This window comes from Talpa occidentalis, unplaced genomic scaffold, assembly GCF_014898055.3.
Source record: "Talpa occidentalis isolate TD23 unplaced genomic scaffold, MPIMG_talOcc4v2.1 talOcc4.2, whole genome shotgun sequence".
Classification (NCBI taxonomy): domain Eukaryota; kingdom Metazoa; phylum Chordata; class Mammalia; order Eulipotyphla; family Talpidae; genus Talpa; species Talpa occidentalis.
In genome coordinates this window covers 65774965-65797850 of record NW_023602073.1, presented here as the reverse complement: position 1 = coordinate 65797850, position 22886 = coordinate 65774965, and the positions used below count along the sequence as shown (strand labels likewise).

Genomic DNA, 22886 nt, shown 5'->3' with positions numbered 1-22886 from the left:
CATCACTGTCATCCCCATTAGAAAAGTGCGAAAATTAAGGCTCTGAAAGTTTACGAAGCTTACCCAGAATCACATGCTTGCAAAAGGACAAGGCACACCATAAGCAATGGTGGAACTAAGTGCCATGGAACAAATGAGGATGCAACTAATTTTTACAGGGCGAATGGGCAAAAATCCCAAGAAGAGTTTCTGAATTGAGCTTTGAACGCTGGTCAGAAGGCCAAGCAGGAGGCTATTCTAAGAAGGTACACAATGGAAAAAGACACAGAGCATGAAGAGACAGGTGCCCCCAAAACTGTCAGTACACTCTGAACACAAACAGCACTAAAATTTCTTTTACACTCTCTACTGCCCTGGCATTATCCATTACACTTCTGGAAGCAAAAAGAATACTGTAAGCAGTTTGTCCTATCTGGCTTCTCTCCAGGCTGGGGCGAAAAGACAGGAAGATAAGAGACAGGCCTTGGAATCCATCGGGAGGACAGACAAGTTACACCTTGACAAGAGATAACCAGCAGGATGCAGGCATAAGGGAGGGGCCTCTTCGAACCTGGCAGTCAAACTGCTTCCCCTCTGCAAACAAGTCAATAAATAAACAAAGTTGTGGCCCCGGCACTTCTTTATTTTTGAGTCTCAGAGACAGGCAAGGTTCCCGAGCTGAGGACCGAGGGGGCCTCGCTGAAGTCCCATCTCCCCCGCCACACTGAGAGTTCCACCAGGGTTGTACGGGGGCTAGGGGCGCATTCAGAATCCTCATTTCAACAAATGTTCACTGCGGGCTTAACAAGTGTCTGGCAGGTACTCTAGTGGTTAAATCACGGCCCCGGCCCTTGAGGTCTCCCATAACCCCGGCCCGGCACACAGCAGGAGGGCCGAGAGTCCGCTCCGCACGGCCCGCAACGCAGACCCCGAGGGGCATCCCCTGGCCTGGCCGCCCTCCGCGCGCGTGCGCAAAAGCCACCAGAGGGGGCGAAGGGCAGCGGACGGCGGGAAAAGGGGACTTACCTCGGTATTCCTCCACACGCCCCCCTTGATCATAATTCGAGGCATCCTGGCGGCAAGGTGTCTCGGCAAGTGGCCGAGAGGAGGTTCAGAGAAGTAGTAACGGCGCTGCGGCCACGGGACCGAAAGCCGACACTTCCTCCAAGCGCGACCTTCTGCTTTGAAGAAATCTGCGCAGGCGCAAGGGGGGGGGGCGGAGAGCGTAGTTGCAGGTCTCGCGAGAACTCGGACCGCTGAAAGGAAGTAAGTGTCTTGATAAAGGTCTGCTTAGGAACACTGACAGAAAACCATCAAACCACTCCGGCCTAAGCGACCGACGCCTCGCGCAGGTCCAGATAGGTTGGGGAAACCACGGCTCTCGCGAGATATTGACCGTAACTTCTTTGGCTGGGAACGCAGTGGTGGGATTGCTCGTGACGTCACCCAGTGGGAGAGAGTGGGAACGTCATGCTTGTAGAGTTTCGGTCCAAGAAGAGCTTTGTTGAATTACTCGTTTCTCACTTATTAGGCATTTAATAATGATATATTTACAGAATGATCAGGGAAAAGTTATGACTTATTTACCAGTGCCCTATCCTGTAAAATAGAGATAACAATGGTACCAAACTCATTGGACTGTCCTAAGGACTAAAATGAGAGCATAAACCTGGTACAGTATTTGGTACAGCAGAACTGCTCAAAAAAGTGGCAGATATTATTACAAGAAGTGCAACTGGGAATCAATGGTTGTCCCAGAAACCCCCAGAAATGTCCGTTTTTCATTTGTAGCTATTCAGACTAAATCAACAATAGTTGCCCTTGATAGGCACTGTTACTAAACCGGTTGAGATCTTAGCTCTCTCAATAATCAACTTGCCCAATTTCAATATCCTTATCTGAAAAGTAGAGCTAACAATACCTACCTCACAAACTTTGAGGGCAAGTTAATTGAAACATAACTGAAACAAGGAGGAAGGAATTGTCAGGCTATCTGCCACTCCACCTCTCGATTACTCATTTTTTTTCCTTTATCATTTAGATGGTCTCTTTGTGCCAGACCTGGAAGATATGAAATATTTAGTTAGTGGACTGGAAAACACTGAGAATGTAATGCCTTTCTCTTTGTATTCCTTCATTTCTCCTTTTGCCTCTTCTGGAAGAGTTACATAATTTTCTGATTAGATTTTTATTAATTACTTTTGCCCTGAAATGGGACATTGTATCAATAAAATCACTGTTTTCTGTTGAGGGGAGGCAGTGTAGGATTATGAAGAACACACATACGTGGCTGTATATCAAGTCAACTCCTACCTCTGCTGTCAACAGATGTGTGACCTTGACAACCATTTCTGCCTATGAACCTGTCTTTGCAATGTTCCTTTGTAAGACATATGACCATTACCTCCTGCCTACCTTGCCCTCAACATCTACTACCTTGTTGTGAGTACAGTCTCACTCACACACACACAGAGAGACCATTTCATTGATTGGATCAAAACTGAGCCCATTAAGCCTGTTTCATAGGAATTTTGACACTGGAAGCTAGAAAAAATCAGTATCTCTGCTGGCCACTGAATCTCTAATGTTTGACCACCAGGAGTTGCCTGTCATCATATTTTGTACTATGTACACTAAGAAAGTGGGCTCCAAATGCTTTGAGAGAAATAGAAAGGAGCATATGGAGAAATCAGTGGGTCTGACTAAGCCACAACTCCTTTCAGACCACCAGTCTCCATCTCTTCCCTCTCTGCACCTTAGTCCCAGCTGCATCCCTGTTCTTGCATTCTGATAATTACTTCCCCTTTTAATTTTACCAGTTGTGTTGCTATTATTTATAAACAAGAGTCCTAACAAATCCAGAAATTGGACCATTCCTCCCTTAAGAGTCCTTTCAAATCTTACATTCCAAGAGCCCATAATGACAACTTCTCCCTCCCACGCAGGACTACCCTACCCCAAATGTCATCTACCTGTCAACTAGAAAAAAAGTGCCTCTTTTTAAGATACTCTACCACCACCTGCTGGGAATTGCCACAAAATACTCATGTTTTGAGAACAGGACACTCTTATAAAAGAAAGTTAGATCTACCATGTCTATGTCTGTGATGTAAATTGCACCTCTTCTCCCCTGTACAACCTGCCTATAGCGATAGGCACCCTGAACATGCAGACTGAATGTCCCAGTTCAGATTTCAAAAAATGCAACATCATCCCAGTTCGGGGATGTCTAAAACCGGAGTCCCATAGCCACAAACACCAGAGGTTGTCCTCCAGCGTGGCCTGGATTGACCATTCACCTCTACCATATCATGCTGGCCTTCCCAGCCTAACCTCAGGACCCCATGAGAGACAATCTCCACCCCAGGGTCTGCCAAGTGTCTCTGGCAGAGCAGCAATAAGGAGCCAGCAGGAACTCTATATACCCCAATGCCAGTAATTCATAATATTTTTAATACCCATGGCTAATCATCTAAATTGACTTGAGTTTCACCTACTGGTTTGTAGGGGTTTTTTTAAAGATTTATTTATTTATGCATACAAGAACTGGGGTGTGAGCCAGAGGTGGTAAGGGGAAGGTGAGAGGATTCACCAGAGAGAGGGGAGCAGAACAGGCAGATCTACTGAAATACACTGCTGAGGGGAGCAGCATGCAAGACAGGAGAGGTCTGCTGTGCCATGTGGGTTAGCTCCCTGGCCAGCCAGGGATCAAACTCGTGCTGCAGTGGCTAGCTATAGCTTGATTGCGCTGTGTCTTTAACCACTGGGAACTGCTACAAAATACTCATGTTTTGAGAACTCATGTTTTGGGAGGCCCTGGCTTGTAATTTTTTCTCAGGAGTTCCCCTTTATGGGTATTGTTTCTTGGGAGTTGCCTATGCCCTGAGGTGAGGAAATGCTCCCAAAGAGGACTCAAAATTACCAATCTGGTCACTTCTATCTAGACCCTGTAGCTGTATGGCACGGGCTTGCTTGGGATTTACATTTCTCTCAGGAGGCTTTTTTTTCATATGCATAGACTAGAACCCATATGCATATGGGTAGTCTATGCCCAACTACCTCCTGGACAAGTCCACCAATATGTGCCACAGGTTCCTCAAACTCAACTTCCCAAAATTGAATTCCCCCAAGAAAACCTCTATTTCTCCAGCCTTCCTTATTTCCATGAATAGTACAGGCCTGCCATGTGAAAAGTGTACTTCACGAAGGGACATACGGGCTGAAATCACTTTGCACACTGTTCACCAAGCCATAATCTGTGTTATAGTGTGCACTGAGAAGGTATCTTCTCTAGATAGACCAAGATACCATATGGGCGAGATGTCACCAATCTACCTGTTGCCGTTTTTCCTCCCTCCATACCTTCCATCCACCCATATCCAACTCATGCCCTTTTACATCCTATACAGACCTCAAATCCACCTTCCTTTACCACCGCTGCTATAAGTTGCCATATTTGGCAAATAAGAAATACAGAACTCCCAGTTAAACTTGAATTTCAAAATAACAACCAAAAAGATTTAGTATAATTATGTCTTGTGCTTCCATTTTGTCCTCCCTTTTTAAGAGAAACCCAAGTTTGACTCCAGTCCACACTATGCCCAACCAAAATGAAGACATTTCCAGCCAGATAATCATACCCATGCTCACGCTATCACCACTAACAGTTTTCCCATTTGGCTTTTGTGTATGCCTTAGTCTCCCCAAAATGCACATGTACACACAGACACCCTACCCAAAGTTGGGAGTGGAACACTTCATCTCCCAGCTGTTAGGCATGCCATGGAGTAAGGCCCCACCTCTAACATGTGCCCATGGAGAACTCCAATGCCAATGAAAGGTGTCCTGATTTCCAAGGGATAATGGAGTGGGACCCTGAGACTCCATAAGTTCAGTCATTTAATAGTTCTCTTTAAAATCCTATCTACTCAGGTTTTGAGTAGCATCTAGGAATTATATAGACCTCCTTGAAATCTAGAGAAATACAGATCTTTTCAAACTATGGTTTCTTTGTTTTTTTTTTTTTTATAATTACCTTTACTGAGTAGGACTCTTTCCCTCCAAAACACCATGGTACTTCCTGAAAGCAATTTCCTGTTCTACCAAGATAATCCCATCTGGTTTCCATAGTGTAGTGGTTATCACTTTGCCTTATATAAGATAATCCCATATTGAAATTCCTGCAGAACCTTTTTTTAATTCTATATTGTATCTTCCATTATCCACCCACTCAGCTAGTTGCAGTAGTCTTTTTTCTATTTTATGTAATAGAAGCACACAAAAATTTTCTTTCTGGAAGTCAATGTATTTGAGAAAACCCAGAGAAATTTCTTGTTTTCATTTTCTAAAGTATTTGGTTTTTGTTTTCTCTTCTGGATTTTCTTTGTGATAAAGGCGAAACTTGTGGCCCCTGGGCAAAAGAATTAGTAGAGAGGTAGGCTGGTGTTAACCCAAGGAGTGGCTGGGCATAGTTGCTGGCAGTAGCCACCTGTTCTCTGCTAGTGAGCGTGTACTGTGTTGTGAGCCAGCTCCATTCGCTTAGGCTGTGGTCTGCAGTTAGTGTTTTGACAGGGAAAGAAATCTTATGTCTTGGGCACTTTGAGTCTCAACATAGGCCTTAATTCTATCTTTCCACTTTGGAGTTTTGGGGAGACCAGACTGTGCAGCCCTCATTCGCCAACCAGTAGGGTCTCTTTAGTGGAGGAGATTGGATCTGAAAATGCTGAGTCATTGGTTTGACTGCTGAGAGTCATGGCTTGACTGTCTAGGGTTGACTTTTGTTCCTCCTTAATGTTCCTCCTTCTTTATGCCTGGTTGATGAGAGAACCTAAGACTTGTGACTGGTGCCCAGTGAGATTCGCGCTGCTTGGCAGTGAAGACCGTCCGAAAGTGGGGAATGGATTACAGGGCAGTAGTATTAATTACCTGGTAGAAATTCAGCCTTCATGTTTTTTCTGACATGTACCAAGTGAATAGTAGGGAAAATTTCAAAAGGTATTAGTAAAAGAATCATTTTACCAAAAATAATGAGAGCTCACAAAATGTTTGCATTTTACCGTTGATTTGAGTGCATCCTAAGAAAAGTAAAATTAGGGGCTTCCCTGGTGGTGCAAGTGGTTAAGCGCCAGCACTATGAAGCTGTCCACAACTACTGCAGCATGAGTTCAATCCCCAGCCAGGGAGGTGACCCACATGGCACAGCAGACCTCTCATGTCTCGCCTGCTGCTCCCCTAAGCAGTGTATTTCAGTCAGTCTGCCTGTTCTGCTCCTCCTCTGTCTCTGGTGAATCCTCTCACCCCCATCCCCATATCTCTGGCCTATAGCCCAGTTCTTATATGCATAAATAAATCAATCTTTAAAAAAAAAGTAAAATTAACAGAATAACACTGAATGTGAACTGTATACTAATAGTATTCAATCAATATTAAATTCTCTGAATTTGTAATATGTATTATATCCTTGACCTTAGGAGATACATACTAAAGTATGTAGGCCTGTAGGAATAAATCATTATGGTATCTGCCACTAGCTCTAAATAGTTCAGCAAAATAATAAGAGTAGTAATAGGAGAAAGCATGCACAAATTTGGACAAATGTTAACAAATATATAATCTAGGTGAAAAAAAGAGAATCTAGGTGAAGAATATATTTATTGATTATACAGTTCTCACAATTTCTCCCTAAGTTTTTTAAGTTTTCTTTTTTAAAAAAAAAATTATTTATGCATGCAAGAACTGGGGCACAGGCCAGAGGTGTTGAGGGTGAGAGGACTCACCAGAGACAGAGTGGGGAACAGAACAGGCAGATCAACGGAAGTACACTGCTGAGGGGAACAGCCAGCGAGCCAGGAGAGATCTGCTGCGGCCATGTCAGTAGCTCCCTGGCTGGGGATCGAACTTGTGCTACGGTGGCTGTGGATAGCTTCATAGGTTGCATCTTACTTAACCCCTTGCGCCACCAGGGAGGCCCAAGTTTTAAAGTTTTCAAAATATGAAGTCAAAACTGTAAAACTACAGTGATTCCTTATCAGAGTCAAATATTTTATTTGGAACCATCATACTGAGAGAATCAATTGATTGGAAGACGCTTTGCAAAGCACAGTCATGCATGCTTTGTGGGCTTATTTCTGTTCAGGACTGTCTTGAAATGTCCAAAGAACCTGTGGATAGAGGCACGGAGTTAAAGGTTGTGTTCCAAGACTAGTAGTTCTCAACCAGCACATTCAGGTGGCAATACCATGACTTTGGCATCTGCCCAAGGAACCACCATGGGGCAAAAAGACACAATCCACTCTGGGACTTCTCCTCCCCATGCGAAGCCTCTCAACAGCCTGCTCCTCTAGGCTGGCCTTCAGCTTTTATGTTACTTTGTGACAGTTCTTTAACCCACCAGGAGGGAATAAACTCTTTATCAAGGGAGCAGCTGCTTGCCAATTTTCAAGCTCTGCAACTTCTCTTATCTCATTCTGCAGCTTCTGCTCCTTCTCCTTCACCCAGAAAGGCAAGCTGTAGGAGGAAAACAACACCTAAAGTTTGAGTTTGTCTCATGTGAAATATACAAACACCTTCAGTGGACAGGGTACTATGTCCTCCACCAGTACAAATGCCTGCAACATAGAAGACCAGTGTGAAAAAATAAAACACCATGTGAGTTGGGCACCATGTGCCCCTGGGCCAGACCTGGAACCCTTCTCTGCCCTTCTCTGTTCAGGAGGCTAACCCCTGTGGCTTGCATCACTGTGACTCCCCCGCCAAAACACACACACAAACACATACTTGTAAGCACCATCTGGCTAATAGGAGACATTAACAGGAGATAAAAAAAGTGGGAAGAGAGGCCATGATATTTCTACCCAGCTCCTGCATTCCTACCCTATCTCCTGAGGTACCCCAGTTCTGACTGTGGCCACATTCTCCTTGCCACCACTCCTTTTAAATGACCCTTCTCCATCTCTCACCTCTGTGAATCATGTCCCTCTTCTTGCTGTTCAAACCTAGGAGTGGGTAACAGCTTCCCACTGTCAAGAACCTCTTAGGGCTTTGCCCTCCCACATGAGTTCTCAGCCTGTCCACACATCTGTAAACAGTCCCTTCGTTACGAACAGTCCCTGTCTTTAGAATCCCCATTGAGGACTGAGATTGCTTTCTATTTCTGCTGGAACCTTGACTAATGTAGACACCTTGTGTCTTCCCAGGTCTGTTGAGATTTGCTTTGTTCTGTGTTTTGTTTGTTTACATTTAAAAAAAAACCGGGTTTATTAGGAAAAGGAGAAAGGTAAAAAGAAAGAAAAAAACCACCTGCATAGACAGAAGTAGGCAGTCTAGGGAGGAGAGCTGCTGCTGCTGCTTTGCAAATGGAAAAGATTTGTGAAAGGAAACACCTGCATAGTCACGGGCAGGCAGGAGAGCTGCCAGGTCTGTTGAGATTTGAAAGAACATAAGTTGGGCTGTCTTCCAGGAGGTACCAGAAAGTAAGTACTCCTGTGCCGGGGACCAGCCTCCGACAGGTCTCAGCTAAACGACAACTTTTAAGGTTAACAAATAATAAACCAAACTTAACCTCCTGCAGCACTCCTGTGATGTCTGGGATGAGCTGGAGCAGAAAGATGGAGAATGCTTATATCTTTTGACAATTAAGAATGTTTGTACTGGGGCCTCCCTGGCGGTGCAAGGGGTTAAGTCTCAGCACTATGTAGCTATCTGCAGCCACTGCAACACAAGTTCAATCCCCAGCCAGGGAGCTACCCACATGGCACAGCAGACCTCTCCTGTATTGCCCACTGCTCCCCTCAGCAGTGTATTTCAGTCAATCGCCTGTTCTACTCCCCACTCTGGTGAATCTGCTCCCCCCTACCTCCACACCTCTGGCCTACACCCCAGCTCTTGTATGCATAAATGAATAAAATGAATCTTTTTTAAAAAAGAATGTTTGTTCTTTTAACTCAAGCTCAGAGAGGTGCTTCATGACTGGGAAAATGGGCTGATAAACCTGCTGGGGGTCAGGAGGTCCCTGCAAGAACAGAGGGGAGGATTACTGCATCAGTAAAAGATGGGCGTCAAGGTGTATCATTTAAAGCTGACAAACCAAGAATAGAAGTCCAAGTAAGAAAAGCGGGATGAAGAGCAGTTAGAAAGATTTTATAATAAAGAACCAGTAGAACAGAAACACCAGCAGTCCTAAATATCAAAAGAAATAATTTTTTAACTTTTGTTGAAGCAATCAAAGAAAATATTCATGCTAAATATATAAAACATAATAAGTTTAACAAAATATTATGACAGAATTGAAATAAAGTATCTGTGAAATCAATAATTGCATATGGCCTTAATTCATCTATTAAAGAAAAAAATTTTGTTCACAAAGCAAAATCCAATTCTGTGTTTAAAAGATTTTAGAACTAGATGTGATTCAAAAGTCTTAAAACAGAAGAATGGGCAAAAATATTTTAGTCACATGTAAACAAAACAATGGAAGAGTTGTAATCCATTAAATTAGGCAAAGACAGATATTTTTATAATGCTAATGAAGATAGAAACACTAATATTTGGACACTTTAACACACCTACTCTCGTCCAGGCTAGGTCAAGTAGATAAAAATGAATAAGGAAATATAGGGATGAAACAGCACAATCCATAAGATAAATCTTCTGGATATGTATCTAACTTTGCATCTTAGTGAAATAGAACACACTTTCAAATGCATGTGGAAACTGTCCCTAAATTGAGGATCTATTAAGTTACAAGGAAAACTTTGATAATTTCCAGAAGATGAAAATAATAAAGCCAATATTTTCTGATCACAAGGTGATAAAAGTAAAACTGGATTACAAAATAACCAAAGATCTCTTATACCTGGAAGAATTTTAAATCTTTCTATTACATAATTTTGAGTCAAAAGTCACCAATACAAACTACATAATTTATCGCTTATATTTTAAAACTACAGAATTTTTTTTAAATAGGATAACCTACATATCAAAACTTATAATATAAAAGCAAAGCAGTGGTTAGAAGAAACATTCACAGTCCTTAACACAGATATTAAGAAAAATTAAACAAGTTTAAAATAAATTAAACATCCCATTCAAAAAAGAAAAGAAAAAAAAAAACAAAAAATAAAATCAAAAAATAGGAAAAGAACAAAAGGAAAGTGAAATGAGCAGAAGGAAGTAAATAATAAAGATGGAAGCAAAGTTTGATTTAGAAAACAGTAAAAGAAAAGTTCTTTAAGAGCACCAACTAGACAAACCACTACCTAACTCAATCAAGAAAAAGGAGGATGAAGCACAAACTCACACAATAAGAAATCAAAAAAACAATTGAAGAGGAAAATTTTGAAGTAATAAGACTATTTTGAACACTTCTATGCAAATTAATTTGAAAACAAATGAATAATTTTCTAGAAAAATTAAATGTACTAATATAGAGCTCACAAAAGAGAGTAACTTTCAATAGTCTCCTGCCCTGACTGGTTAGTAGAATATTCATCAAGTTAATTGTCAAAACCCTGAGAGAGCCGTAAGGTCCTCAAATTCTTCTGCTGGTTACAGCATCAAAGAATACACTGATTACAGTCCATCCTTATTTTAAAAAAATAACTTACTAGCTTTAGAAAACAAATGAGGTTCATTGGTACGATAAATGACTTATACATGTAAAAACATATTTTCATGTGAAAGGCAATATTCAAAAGGTAACAACAGTGGTATGGGATGGCAAGACTTGGACAATTGCTGTTTTTCCCTCCAGCTTTATCGACATGATAACATTGTGTAAATTTGATGTGTACATTGTGTTCATTCAGTACACATATATTGCAAAATGATGCATTATCTAGTACTATATCACATCATGTAATTACCATTTCTTTGCTTTGAAGAGAACTACGATCTGCTCTTAGCAACTTTCAAATACAGTCTTGATAACTATATTCATCATGCTGTGCATTAGTTCCCCAGAACTTATTTATGTTATAACTGCAAGTTTGTTTTCTGACCAACATCCCTTTTCTCCTACCCCCAGTTCCTGGTAACCACCATTCTATTCTATTTCTGTAAGTTCAGCTTTTTTAGACTCCACATATAAGTGATAATCACACAGTATTTGTGTTTGTCTGATTCATTTTACTTAGCATAATGCTCTCAAGGTCTATCCATGTTGTTGCAAACATCAGGATATCCTTCTTGATAGTAGCTGAATAATATTTCTATGCATACCACATCTTCTTTATTCATTTATTCTTTGATGGACACTTAAGTTGTTCCCATGTCTTGGTTATTATGAGTAATTCTGCAATGAACATGGGAGGACAGAAATTCTTTGGGGTCCTGTTTTCATTTCCTTTGAATATATAGCCAGGGTCTCCCCGGTGGTGCAGCAGTGCAGTGGGTTGAGCGCAGCGCTGTGAAGTTGTCCACAACCTCTGCAGCGCGTATTCAATTCCCGGCCGGCCAGGGAGATAGCCACATGGCACAGCAGACCTCTCCTGGCTCACCCGCTACTCCCCTCAGCAGTGTTTTCGGTCCTTCTGCCTGTTCTGCTCCCGGCTCTGTCTCTGGTGAATTCTCTCACCCTCCCGTGACACTGGCCTGTACCCCAGTTCTTGTATAAATAAATAAAAATCTTTTTTTAAAAAGTTTTTTTTTTAAATGTATATATACACCCAGAAATGGGATCGCTGGATCATATGGTAATTCTATTTTTAATTTTTTTAAGAAACTCCATACTGTTTTCCATAATGATCACACCCACTTACATTCCCACCAAAGTGCAAAAGGATTCCCTTTCCTCCACATCCTTGTCAATACTTCTTATCTCTTTTTCTTTTTTTATTATTATTACTATTTATTATTTAATGAAAAACCATTGCTTTACATCAAATTTTTTGACAGTATAGGATTTCTTCCCTCAAGTGTTGTCGACACTGCTTTCCTACCACCAAGCACCCATTGTCCTGTCCCATAGTCCATCGCACTTCCCTGTACCCCTCCACCGCCCCACCTGCCTGTTCTCACCCCTTCTCTTTTACTTCCCACTCCACTCCTGGATGTTTAGGGTCTAAGGTCAGCTTTCAAGGTTTTGAGTTTGCATTCCCTGATGGTTATTGATGCTGAACACCTTTTTCATGCACCTGTTGGGCCATTTGATTGTCTTGTTTGGAAAAAAATATCATCAAGTCCTCTGTACACTTTTTATTTAACTGGTTTAGGTTTTGTTTTATTGATTTGTATGCGTTCTTAAAATATTTTAGATATATATCTTTTCTCAGTGATGTGACTGCAAATGGCATTATTCTCTTAAGTTATTTTTCTTGATGCTCATTATTTACAAAACAGGATACAACAGATTTTTATGTATTAATCGTGTAGACTGCCACTTTCTGCTTCTTGTTTATTTCTTCTAGTAGTTTGTTGTTTTTTGGGGTTTTTTGGTGGAGTCTTTAGGGTTATCTATAGATATTATCATGTTATCTGCAAATAATGATAATTTCACATTTTTTGATGTAGATTCCTTTTATTTCTTCTTGTCTAATTGTTCTGGCTGAGACCTCTAATACTAAAATCAATAAAAGTGGTGAAAGTGAAAATCCTTGCCTTGTTATTGATCCTCATTTTTAGCATGTAGGCAGCTGTTTATTTTTAATAAGATATTCTCCTACATTTTTCACAATACTTATATAGGGGTTTTTTTTTCTGATTTTTGAATTTTTTTCCCTCCACCAAACCACCCGTGCCCATACCCCATTTGCCTCATCACTCCCCCCGCCATTCCCCTATTCCCTCTGGTAACCATTATATCCTTTTTGCCAAGTTCAAGTTTTATTCCTTGTAATTGTTCGCATATAATTGTTTTTTGGGTATTTATATTCCACAGGTGAGAGAAATAATCTGAAATCTATCCTTTTTTGACTGACTTCAAAAGTCAGTCAGTATAATTAATCAGTTATACTTCACTCAGTATAACTATCAAGGTTCACCCAAATGCCACCACTTATCTCTCATAATTGTTTGAGATTGGTTTTGTTTCTCACTGTAGGCCTGCATTGCAATAAATTTCCCTCTTAGTAGTGCTTTTGCTGCATCCCAAAACAATTTTTTTTAATTTCTGCTTTAATTTCCTCATTGGCCAGTGATTATTAAGAAGCATGTTTTTTGATCTTCATGCACTTCAGGTTTTACCTGAAGTTTTATTTTTTTAAGATTTATTTTTATTTATTGATGCATACAAGAACTGGGGTGTAGATCAGAGGTGCAGGGAGTGAGAGGATTCACCAGAGACAGAGTGGGGAGCAGAACAGGAAAATCCACTGAGATGCACTGCTGAGGGGAGCAGCAGGTGAGACAGGAGAGGTCTGCTGTGCCACATGGGTAGCTGCCTGGCCTGGGATTGAACACATGCCTCAGTGGCTGAGGATAGCTTGATAGCGCTGAGACTTTAACCCCTGAGCCACCAGGGAGACCCACCAGTTTTATTTTTTGTGGTTGGCTCTAGTTTTATAGCATTATGATTGGAAAAAGTACTCAGTTTATTTTAATCTTCACAGTTCATTGATGCTTGATTTGTGTCCCAACATATGTTCTTTCCTTGAGAATATTCCATATGCACTTGAGAAAAATATAAATTCTGCTATTTGGGGGTAGATTTAGAATATTTGGTCCATCTGATCTAGTTAATCATTTAAGGTATTGTTTCCTTATTCTCTGTCTTGTTGATCTATCCATAGTTGAAAGTAGAATGTTAAAAATTCCCTGCTATTATGGGCGGTGCGGGGGAGAAGGGAGAAGGATCAAAACAAGGGGGGTGGGAATTGTATGGGGACTTTAGCCAAGGATAAAAATGCATACATTGTGCAAAAATGAAAAATGATGTAAAAAAATATACAAAATAAAATTTTAAAATAATTCCCTACTGTTATTGTCTTATTGTAAATATCACTCTTTAGTTCTATTAATTTTACTATGTATGTTGATGTTCCATCATCTTGTGCATATATATTCATAAGTGTTATATCTTCTTGTGGCATTAAACTCTTAACCATTATGTAGTGGTCATCCATCTATCTTACTACCTTTTTTAACTGGCAGCCTCTTTTATCTGATATAATATAACTGTGTCTGTTTTTTTACTATTATTATAACCATTTGCTTCTAGGGCTCTTGCCTCTTTGCCATGTCACTTTTCCTTGCAGAAACATTGATCCTTGGCTCATTCTTCATTCTTTATCCATATGTGATTTTGTGTGTATGTGGAGGGGAGGTAAACCTTGAGTCCTTACTCTTCTGCCATCTTTTTTTTTTTAATCTTTTTTTTATCTTTTTTTTTATAGAGGCATGTTTTATTTGTTTGTTTGTTTGTTTGTTTGTTTGTTTATACAAGCACTGGGTACAGTCAGAAGCAAGGGAGGGTGAGAGAATTCACCAGAGCGGGGAGCAGAGCAGGCAGAAGGACCGAAGTACACTGCTGAGGGGAGCAGCAGGCGGCAGGAGAGGTCTGCGCGCCATGTGGGACCCTCCGCTGGTGGCCGGGGAGCAGCCGGGGATCGAACCGGCGTTGCAGAGGCTGTGGGCAGCTTCGCAACCCAGCGCTCAACCGCTGCGCCACCGGGGAGGCCCTCTTCTGCCATCTTGCTGGGACTTAGCCATTGAAACTTTGACAAGGATTACATTGAAGATCACTTTGACTAGCATAGATGTTTTGACAGTATTAATTTTTCTAATCCATGAGCACAGAATCTTTCCACTTACTTATGTCTTCTCAAATTTTTGTCATCTATGCTTTATAGCTTTAAGTGTACAGATTTTTCACCTGGATTAAATTTATTCCTAATTATATTCTTTTTGATGCTATTGTAAATGGTATTTTTTTTAATTTCTTTCTGATAGTTTGTTGTTAGTGTATAGATATGCAACTTATTTGGGTATATTGGTTTTGTATCCTGCAACTTTACTGAATTTGTCTATTCTAACAGGTTTTTTCTTTCTTTATTCTTTTGTTTAGTCTAACAGTTTTTGGTGGGGTCTTTAAGATATTCTATATATAATGTGATATTATCTGCAAGTATAGACAATTTTCCTTCTTCTTTTCTCTTATGGATGCCTTTTATTTCTTTCTTATATAATTCTCTGGCTACAACTTCCAATACTATGTTAAATAAAAGTGGTAAGTGTAGGTATCTTTTTCTTATTCCTGATCTTACAGGAAAATCTTTCAGCTTTTCACCATTGAGTATGATGTAAGTTGTGGGCTTGTAATATATGGTCTTTATTATGATGAGATATGTTACCTCTATACCTACCTTGTAACTAATTTCTACTTTCGTATCACTGAAGTCACAAAAATGCTTGTTAGAAAGTGAAATTATTTATACCAATACATAACTCTTTCTAAATCAGATCCCCACTTGAGAAAATAAATGAGTTTCAGAATAGGGCTCAACAAAAATATGAGATCAGAGGACTGATACTTCCTTCAAGTAAGAAATCCTCCAATGGCATTCACTTTGCCTCTTAAGTTCTAACCATCTTCCCTGACTACATTCATTTAAGAATGTATCTTGCTTTTCCAGCAAGATCTTATTCTTCAGAAAGAGGAGACAATGCCTTTCAGCTCCATGTAAGCCCATAACTCTCCCTCATAGGGCACACCTACCACAATATGTGGCATCCGGTAGTCCACCAATCACATCTGCTGAGGATGTGGGCAGCCTCGCTGCCACTCTTCACAGACACTTGCCCTCCAGGGTCCACCAGAAGCCTTCTAAACAAACTTCCCCACCCACTCATACAATCCCTTTGTGTTGGGTGTCTATGAACTCCATAAGAGAAAATAATAAATAATTGATAATTTCATAGATAGAATAATACACAACATGGTGAATAAACTTACCTAGGAATCGGTGGAAGAGGTTCAAGTGGAATAAACGTATCAAATTTCTTTTCAAAAGGCACTCTGAAAAACAAAAAGGCAACCATAAAAAATTGATGCGGTTTCTACAGCAAAAAAAAAAAAAGAAGAATCAATACATTATTGTGTACAATAAATTGTTTTATTTTCTGCTTTTCATTGTCACATGTGGGCTTTAAAACTATACAGTCCAGGGACCTCCCTGGTGGCACAAGGGATTAAGCACAGCACTAGGAAGCTATCTGCAGCTTCTGCAACATGAGTTTGATCCCCAGCCAGCCAGGGAGCTACCAACATGGCGCAGCAGACCTCTCCTGACTCGCTCGCTGCTCCCCTCAGCAGTGTATTTCAGTCAGTCTGCCTGTTCTGTTACCCACTCTGTCTCTGGTGAATCCTCTCACCCCCCAGCACCTCTGGCCTGTACCCCAGTTCTTGTCCGCATAAATAAATTACAAAAAAAAAACTGTACAGGCCATAATTCTTATATTTTATCAATTTTTGTAAAAATCATTAAATCAAACATGAATAATTTTTAAATAGTACTTGTAATGTAATACACCAACTATTTTTCTTTTAATTTAATGACCCTCTCTTTCCCATCAATTGCTTTGGTCTAACTTTAGATCTAAGTGTAAGTCAACCCAATAGTATTCACTAACCAAAAATCTTATTTGGTGAAAACTGAAAAGTCAGATTTATGGTAATAACAATAGAAGCAAAATTAACAACTGCATTTTTATAGTCAAGATCCTATGTTTAAGTTCAATTATACACACACATATGCATACACTAAGAAAGTAGGTATGGAATTTTTTAGGCATTTTTATCAACCATATCTTGTTGGATCTAACCCATGTAAAATAGTATTTTTATATAGTACAGAGAGATACAATCTTTTAAAGTTAAATAAATAACCCTACTATTAACATATGCTCACACTGAAAAATTCACTGGTGGAAGAGTTGATCCTGCTTTGTGGAAGTCTTTACTCTGTTCTGGGTACATATATGGATTATCTCCTGGTGTTAACTTTGGGATTCCATTCCTGGGATCAATATCTATAAAAGATATTTAAAAACAAAACCATCAAGAGGGCTGAAGATGATATACAGATGTGCTTTAAGTATTAACATGACAATGGAAATAGAATAATTTAGTGTTTTGTTATAAGACACACATATATGTCTTACAGTTCTGTTGTGATCATCTTGCTTTGAGGAGAAGATAAATGTGTGGACCTATATTTGGGGACATTTTCTAAAAGGTGTTGTTATGATTACCTCACCCTGGGAAAGAAGAATAGCTTAAGGGTGGATGAAATGTTTTGGTTGAAAAATGATCAGTGAGGCCTCCCTGGTGGTGCAAGGGGTTAAAATGCAACCTATGAAGCTATTCGCAGCCACTGCAGCACGAGTTTGATCCCCAGCCAGGGAGCTACCCACATGGCACAGCCGACCTCCCATGATTCGCCCACTGCTTCCCTCAGCAGTGTATATCAGTCAATCTGCCTGTTCTGTTCTCCACTCTGTTTCTGGTGAATTCTCTCAACCCCCCACACCTGTGGCCTGTACCCCAGTTCTTATATGCATAAATAAATAAATCTTAAAAAAAAAAAAACAGGGATGGAAAGAACACAGGGACCATGGTGATGGTTCACAGGTGATTTGGTGGTGGGAAATTTACAGAGAATACACCTGAGGGGAGAAATTAAGTACTGTACAGAAATGAACAACTATGTAAGAAAATTTAAAAATTAATTTAAAAAATAATCAGTGAATCAGAGGCATTTGCAATGATGAGCAAGAACTCTGACTTGAAATCCTTCCATTCCTGAGCATCAGTGTACTTTGAGTCCCTGAGTTCTATAAAGCTCTGGAAGCAATTGAAATTGGGGCTCTGATGCTGCCCGGAGTTCAGGAAGAACTCAACTAATGAGAGTCCTGTTCCTCCTGCTTCAACAATTGGGGCCATTTAGTAACAGGAGGTAGACCTGTTACTAAGGAATCAGGAGAAAGCCCACTGCCGCTGAGCACATGCCGATTACTCAGTCCCTTCAATGCCCTGGAACAAGAAACTAATCGCATGAGCTCAGAAGGAGCCATCCTGGCACGGATGGTCATTTAAACCTGCCCCTTGACACCAGGTGCACCTCGCAAGAGAACAGCATGGACTGAGAGACTAGCCAGCAGGGGAATCAGAAACAGGGTTGAGTGGCTGGAAGCACAACCTTCTTTGCCCACACATCCAATAAGTAGGCCTTTAAAAAAAAAACTTATTTTGCTGTTACTCAATTTAATGGTACCTCCAATATGCAAGCCAAAGGGAGAACTGGGGAAGATTTTTTATAAGCTGTTTCCTACCTACCCAAATTCCTCTACCTAACTCAGACAAGCACTCTGCACAACAGGTAGTAGTAGTACTGCACAGTAGTGCAGTAGCACTGCACAATTAAATACTGGAGTATTTAATTTTTTATGTTTCTCTTTCTAAAGCCTTTTCAATAGGTAAGCTTCTTCATCTAAACTTTTTATTAGCTCTTAAGTATAGTCACAGCATCAATTATCCTCAGTGCCTGCTGGGTATGAGGTGACGAGGAGTCAAAGCAAGGAGAGAGGAATGACTATTTTTAAATCCCAAACCAGAGAACTGTCAAGTAAGGTCAGGTGACAGCAAGAGGTGGTGAGAGGGGTTTGGCCTTCAGAGCAGTCATGCCTGAGTTCAGATCCATTTCTGCAATTTCTAGTTCTGTGAACATGAGCCATTTATTTAACTTGCATAAGCCTTCATATCCTTAAAACTGTTTATTTCAAATGTCCACTTTGCAGTGTTAGTGCGAGTACTAAATGAGAGTAATCTGTGCACATAATTGTCATTCAAGAAATGGCAGCACCTACTTGAAATTAGGAGTAGGCTAATATGACCTAAATCACAATTTTTTTTAGTCTGGAAAATTAAATTGCCATCTAGCTAACATATAAAGGGAATACTATCTAGTTGAAGAAATGAGACATGGGGCATCCCCTGGTGGCGCAGGCGGTTGAGGGCCGCACTGTGAAGCTGTCTTTAGCCTCTGCAGTGCCAGTTCGATCCCGGCCGGCCGGCGAGGGTCCCACTTGGTGGGGCAGACCTCTCCTGTCACGCCCGCTGCTACCCTCAGCAGTGTATTTTGTCAGTCTGCCTGTTCTGTTCCCCGCTCTGTCTCTGGTGAATCCTCTCACCCTCCCATCTGGCCTGTACCCCGGTTCTTGTATAAAATAAATAAATAAATCTTTGAAAAGAAAAAAAAGAAATGAGACATTAATACTAGGAGATTAAATAATACTATATAAGGTGATTCATCCCATATACTGTGAAACAGTAGTTACAAGATTTTAGCATACCTGAGAACTACCTAAGCAGCTTTTTAAAAATGCAGCTTCCTGGGTCACAACCCAAGAAATTCTGTTTCAGGTCTGAAATAGTTCGCACAACCAGCATATTTTTACAAGCTCTCCTGTTGATTATGACACAGGTGATCTGAGAACAACATGTAGGTATATACTATTATAGAAGATCTCATGAGATACTGTCAGCAAATAGTGTACAATATCACAAAAGAAGAAATGCCCAGTGTCAAAGTTAACAATATTAAGTAATACAGTGAGATGAAGGAAGAACAGAAATAGAGAAAAACCATTGTGTTTGATGGTTAAAAAGTCATTGCACAGCATCACCTAGGAAGTAATCACACTAAGAGGAATCAAGCTTATAGGTCCAATCGTGAGTTACAGGAAATGCACAGAACAGAGACACCTGTACAAGGGTACAAGGGGTGTAATAGGCCAAATCCTGACTGTGGCAAACTCTACAAGACAAATGACCAAATAAATTGTGGGGAAAAAAAAGAGATTGAAGACCAGCTTAACTAATTGCTAATTGTGTATCTTGTTTGAATCCTTTCTCAAATAAAATGTAGATATTTTAAAAATATGACATTTGTAGAAATAGAAGAAGACACAAAGAAATGGAAAGACATCCCCTGCTCATGGATTGGAAGAATATTATGAAAATGGCCATCCTACCAAAAGCAATAGACAGATTCAATGCTATTCCAATAAAAATTTCAATGTCATTCTTCAAATAAATAGAACAATTATTGATGAAATTCATATGGAATCACCAAAAACCCTGAATAGCCAAAGCTCTCCTGAAAAAAAAAAAAAAGAAGGGAATGGAGGCATCACACTCACAGACTTCAAACTATACTACAAAGCCATAATCATCAAAACTGCATGGTATTGGAACAAAAACAGACACACAGACCAATGGAATTGAATAGAAAATCTAGAAATAAACCCACAGATTTATGGTCAACTAATCTTTGACAAAGGAGCAAAGAATATGCATTGGAGCAAAGAAAGTTTGTTCAATAAATGGTGCTGGGAAAACTGGGTTGCTACATGCAAAAGAATGAAGATTGACTGCTACCTCACACCATGCACAAAAACCAACTCAAAATGGATTAAAGAACTAGACATAAGACCTGAAACCATAAAACACATAGAAGGAAATACAGGCGAAACAATACATGATATGCACATCAAAGACATCTTTACAGACACATCACCCAAAGCAGTGATAGTGAAGGCAAAGATAAACAGCTGGGACTACATCAAATTAAAGAGCTTCTGCACAGCAAAAGAGACAATAACAAAAACAAAGAGAAACCCCACCGACTGGGAGAACATTTTTGCACACAACACTAATGATAAAGGACTGATCACAAAAATCTACAAAGAGCTGATGAGACTCAACACAAACAAAGAAAATAATCCAGTCAAAAAATGGGCAGAAGAGGGCCTCCCCAGTGGTGCAGCGGTTGAGCGCTGGGTTGCGAAGCTGCCCCCGCCTCTGCGACGCCGGTTCAATCCCCGGCTGCCCCCCGGCCACCGGAGGAGGGTCCCACATGGCGCGCAGACCTCTCCTGCCGCCCGCTGCTCCCCTCAGCAGTGTACTTCGGTTCTTCTGCCTTCTCTGCTCCCTGCTCTGGCTCTGGTGAGTTCTCTCACCCTCCCGCGCTTCTGACTGTACCCAGTGCATGTATAAACAAAAAAACAAACGAACAAATAAATAAATAAATAAATAAATAAATAAACATGCCTCTATTAAAAAAAAAAAAAATGGGCAGAAGAGCTAAAAAGAAACTTCTCCGAAGAGGAAATGCAAATGGTCAACAGGCATATGAAAAAATGTTCAACATCACTTGCAATCAGGGAAATGCAAATCAAAACTACAATGAGATACCATCTTACACCAGTGAGAATGGCACATATTAAAAAAAAACTAGCAACAACAAATGTTGGCAAGGGTGTGGAGAAAAAGGAACTCTCCTGCACTGCTGGTGGGAGTGCAAACTGGTCCAACCACTGTGGAGAGCTGTGTGGAGATTCCTCAACCTACTAAAGATAGAACTTCCATATGATCCAGCAATTCCACTCCTAGGTATTTACCCAAAGGACACAGAAACATCAATTCCAAAGAGCACCTGCACCCCTATGTTTATAGCAGCACTATTTACAATAGCTAAGCTTTGGAAACAACCCAAATGCCCAAAAATAGATGACTGGATCAAGAAGATGTGGTACATATACACCATGGAATATTACTCAGTATTCAAAAAAGATAAACACATGCAATTTGCAGCAACATGGATGGCACTGGAAGAGATCATGCTCAGCGAAGTGAGCCAGAAAGAAAAAGAAAAATACTGGATGGTCTCACTCATAGCAGGAATCTAGAAAACTTAAATAAGAGACCAGGAAAAAGAATAACTATAAGAAAGAAAAAATTTAAAAAAAAATCAAAATCAGCAAACAACTATGAACCAGAGACACTCTATGGGGAGTGGGGGCCAGGGAAAGGAGGGATTGGGGTCAAAATAAGGGGGTTGCAATTGTATGGGGAATATAAAAATAAAATTTAAAAATATATGACATTTTCAAGACAATTAAATACTTGAAGAATAAACATTGTTGATATTAAGAAATTATTGTTGATTTTTTTAAGAAATGAGAAAGGTATTTTGGTCATGTCAATAAAATAATATTGTACAACATAATGGAAATAACCCTTATCCGATATGGAGAGGAGTGGAGAGGGTAGGACTGTAGTCCTGGAGCTTTGGTGGAAGGTGGGTGAAGCATGTGTGTGCATTAAGGTATGAAGTTGTTCTTCTAAAATTATATAGTATATAGTTATGTAAATGAATAGCATATCAATAAAGCTTTGCTTAAAGAAAACAATATTCCTTACCCATTAGAGGTTCATACTGGTATATTACAGATTAAATATCTGGACTTTGCTTTAATTCTAAGGAATTAAACTTCTAAGGAAGTTCTCCTGCCCACCTGTGACTATGCAGGCACCTCTTTTTCTTTCTCCTTTTCCTAATAAACCTGTCCTTTTAAAATGTGAAAAATGAAATAAAATAAAAGAATCCCTGGGAAAAGATGGAGAGAGATGAAACAAGATTAGCCATGTGTTGATGGGTGCATTATACTCTGCAAACTGGGCATGTGTTTGAAATGTCTCTAATAAAAAGTGTTTCTTTTTTTAATAAAGGTAGAATAGGGGTTACCAATATAGTGGAGGGAAGAAAGCTGCTGTATGTGAGGAGGGGGAAGGCTGAGGAAAGGGCCTATTGGAAACTTTCAATAGAAAGAAAATTTTGATTTTAGGCACTGGGGAGGATGCAGGACTCCCCTGAAGACTCCCTCTCAGTGACTACTCCCACCTGCCCTAATCTCGCTTTTCATGTATTCCCTATCCAAACAAGCCTTGGTCTTCAAAACTCTTTTGTTTTCTGCTGAATTTAAAAATCTATTTTAAAAACTAAAAAATGAGAACTTTCTATTTCTTTCTTTTTTTTTTATTCCTGCTACAGCAATCCTATTCATCCCCAAAGCAATAGCTGCCTCATACACAGGTATTTCTGTAGAAAAGTATGCCACAAGGTCTGTCTGCA

General features: G+C 40.1%; 2 protein-coding genes across 4 annotated transcripts in view; both read right to left on the bottom strand.

The window, feature by feature from the left end:
* The window catches only part of CDC5L (cell division cycle 5 like), a 42385-nt gene extending 41215 nt beyond the window's left edge, over positions 1-1170 (bottom strand). The window contains exon 1 of the mRNA XM_037519822.2: positions 1006-1170. Within this exon, the coding sequence (XP_037375719.1) occupies positions 1006-1050 (45 nt within the window). The 5' untranslated portion in view covers positions 1051-1170. The remainder of the gene's footprint in view (positions 1-1005) is intronic.
* A 27-nt stretch (positions 1171-1197) lies between these two features.
* Positions 1198-22886, bottom strand: part of SPATS1 (spermatogenesis associated serine rich 1) — a 41145-nt gene continuing 19456 nt past the window's right edge. Inside the window, exons 6-10 of one of the 3 annotated variants that reach the window (XR_008553225.1) lie at positions 16821-16941; positions 15866-15928; positions 7370-7485; positions 1905-2040; positions 1198-1235 (exon numbers count right to left, since the gene is read on the bottom strand). Coding sequence is in view for 2 of the 3 variants with exons in the window: in XM_054698833.1 (XP_054554808.1) it covers positions 7338-7485; positions 15866-15928; positions 16821-16941 (332 nt within the window). In the remaining variant the exon portion in view is untranslated. Of the gene's footprint in view, positions 1236-1904; positions 2041-7008; positions 7486-15865; positions 15929-16820; positions 16942-22886 lie in introns of those variants that run through there. The other 2 variants (XM_037519824.2, XM_054698833.1) reach the window with 2 other exon arrangements.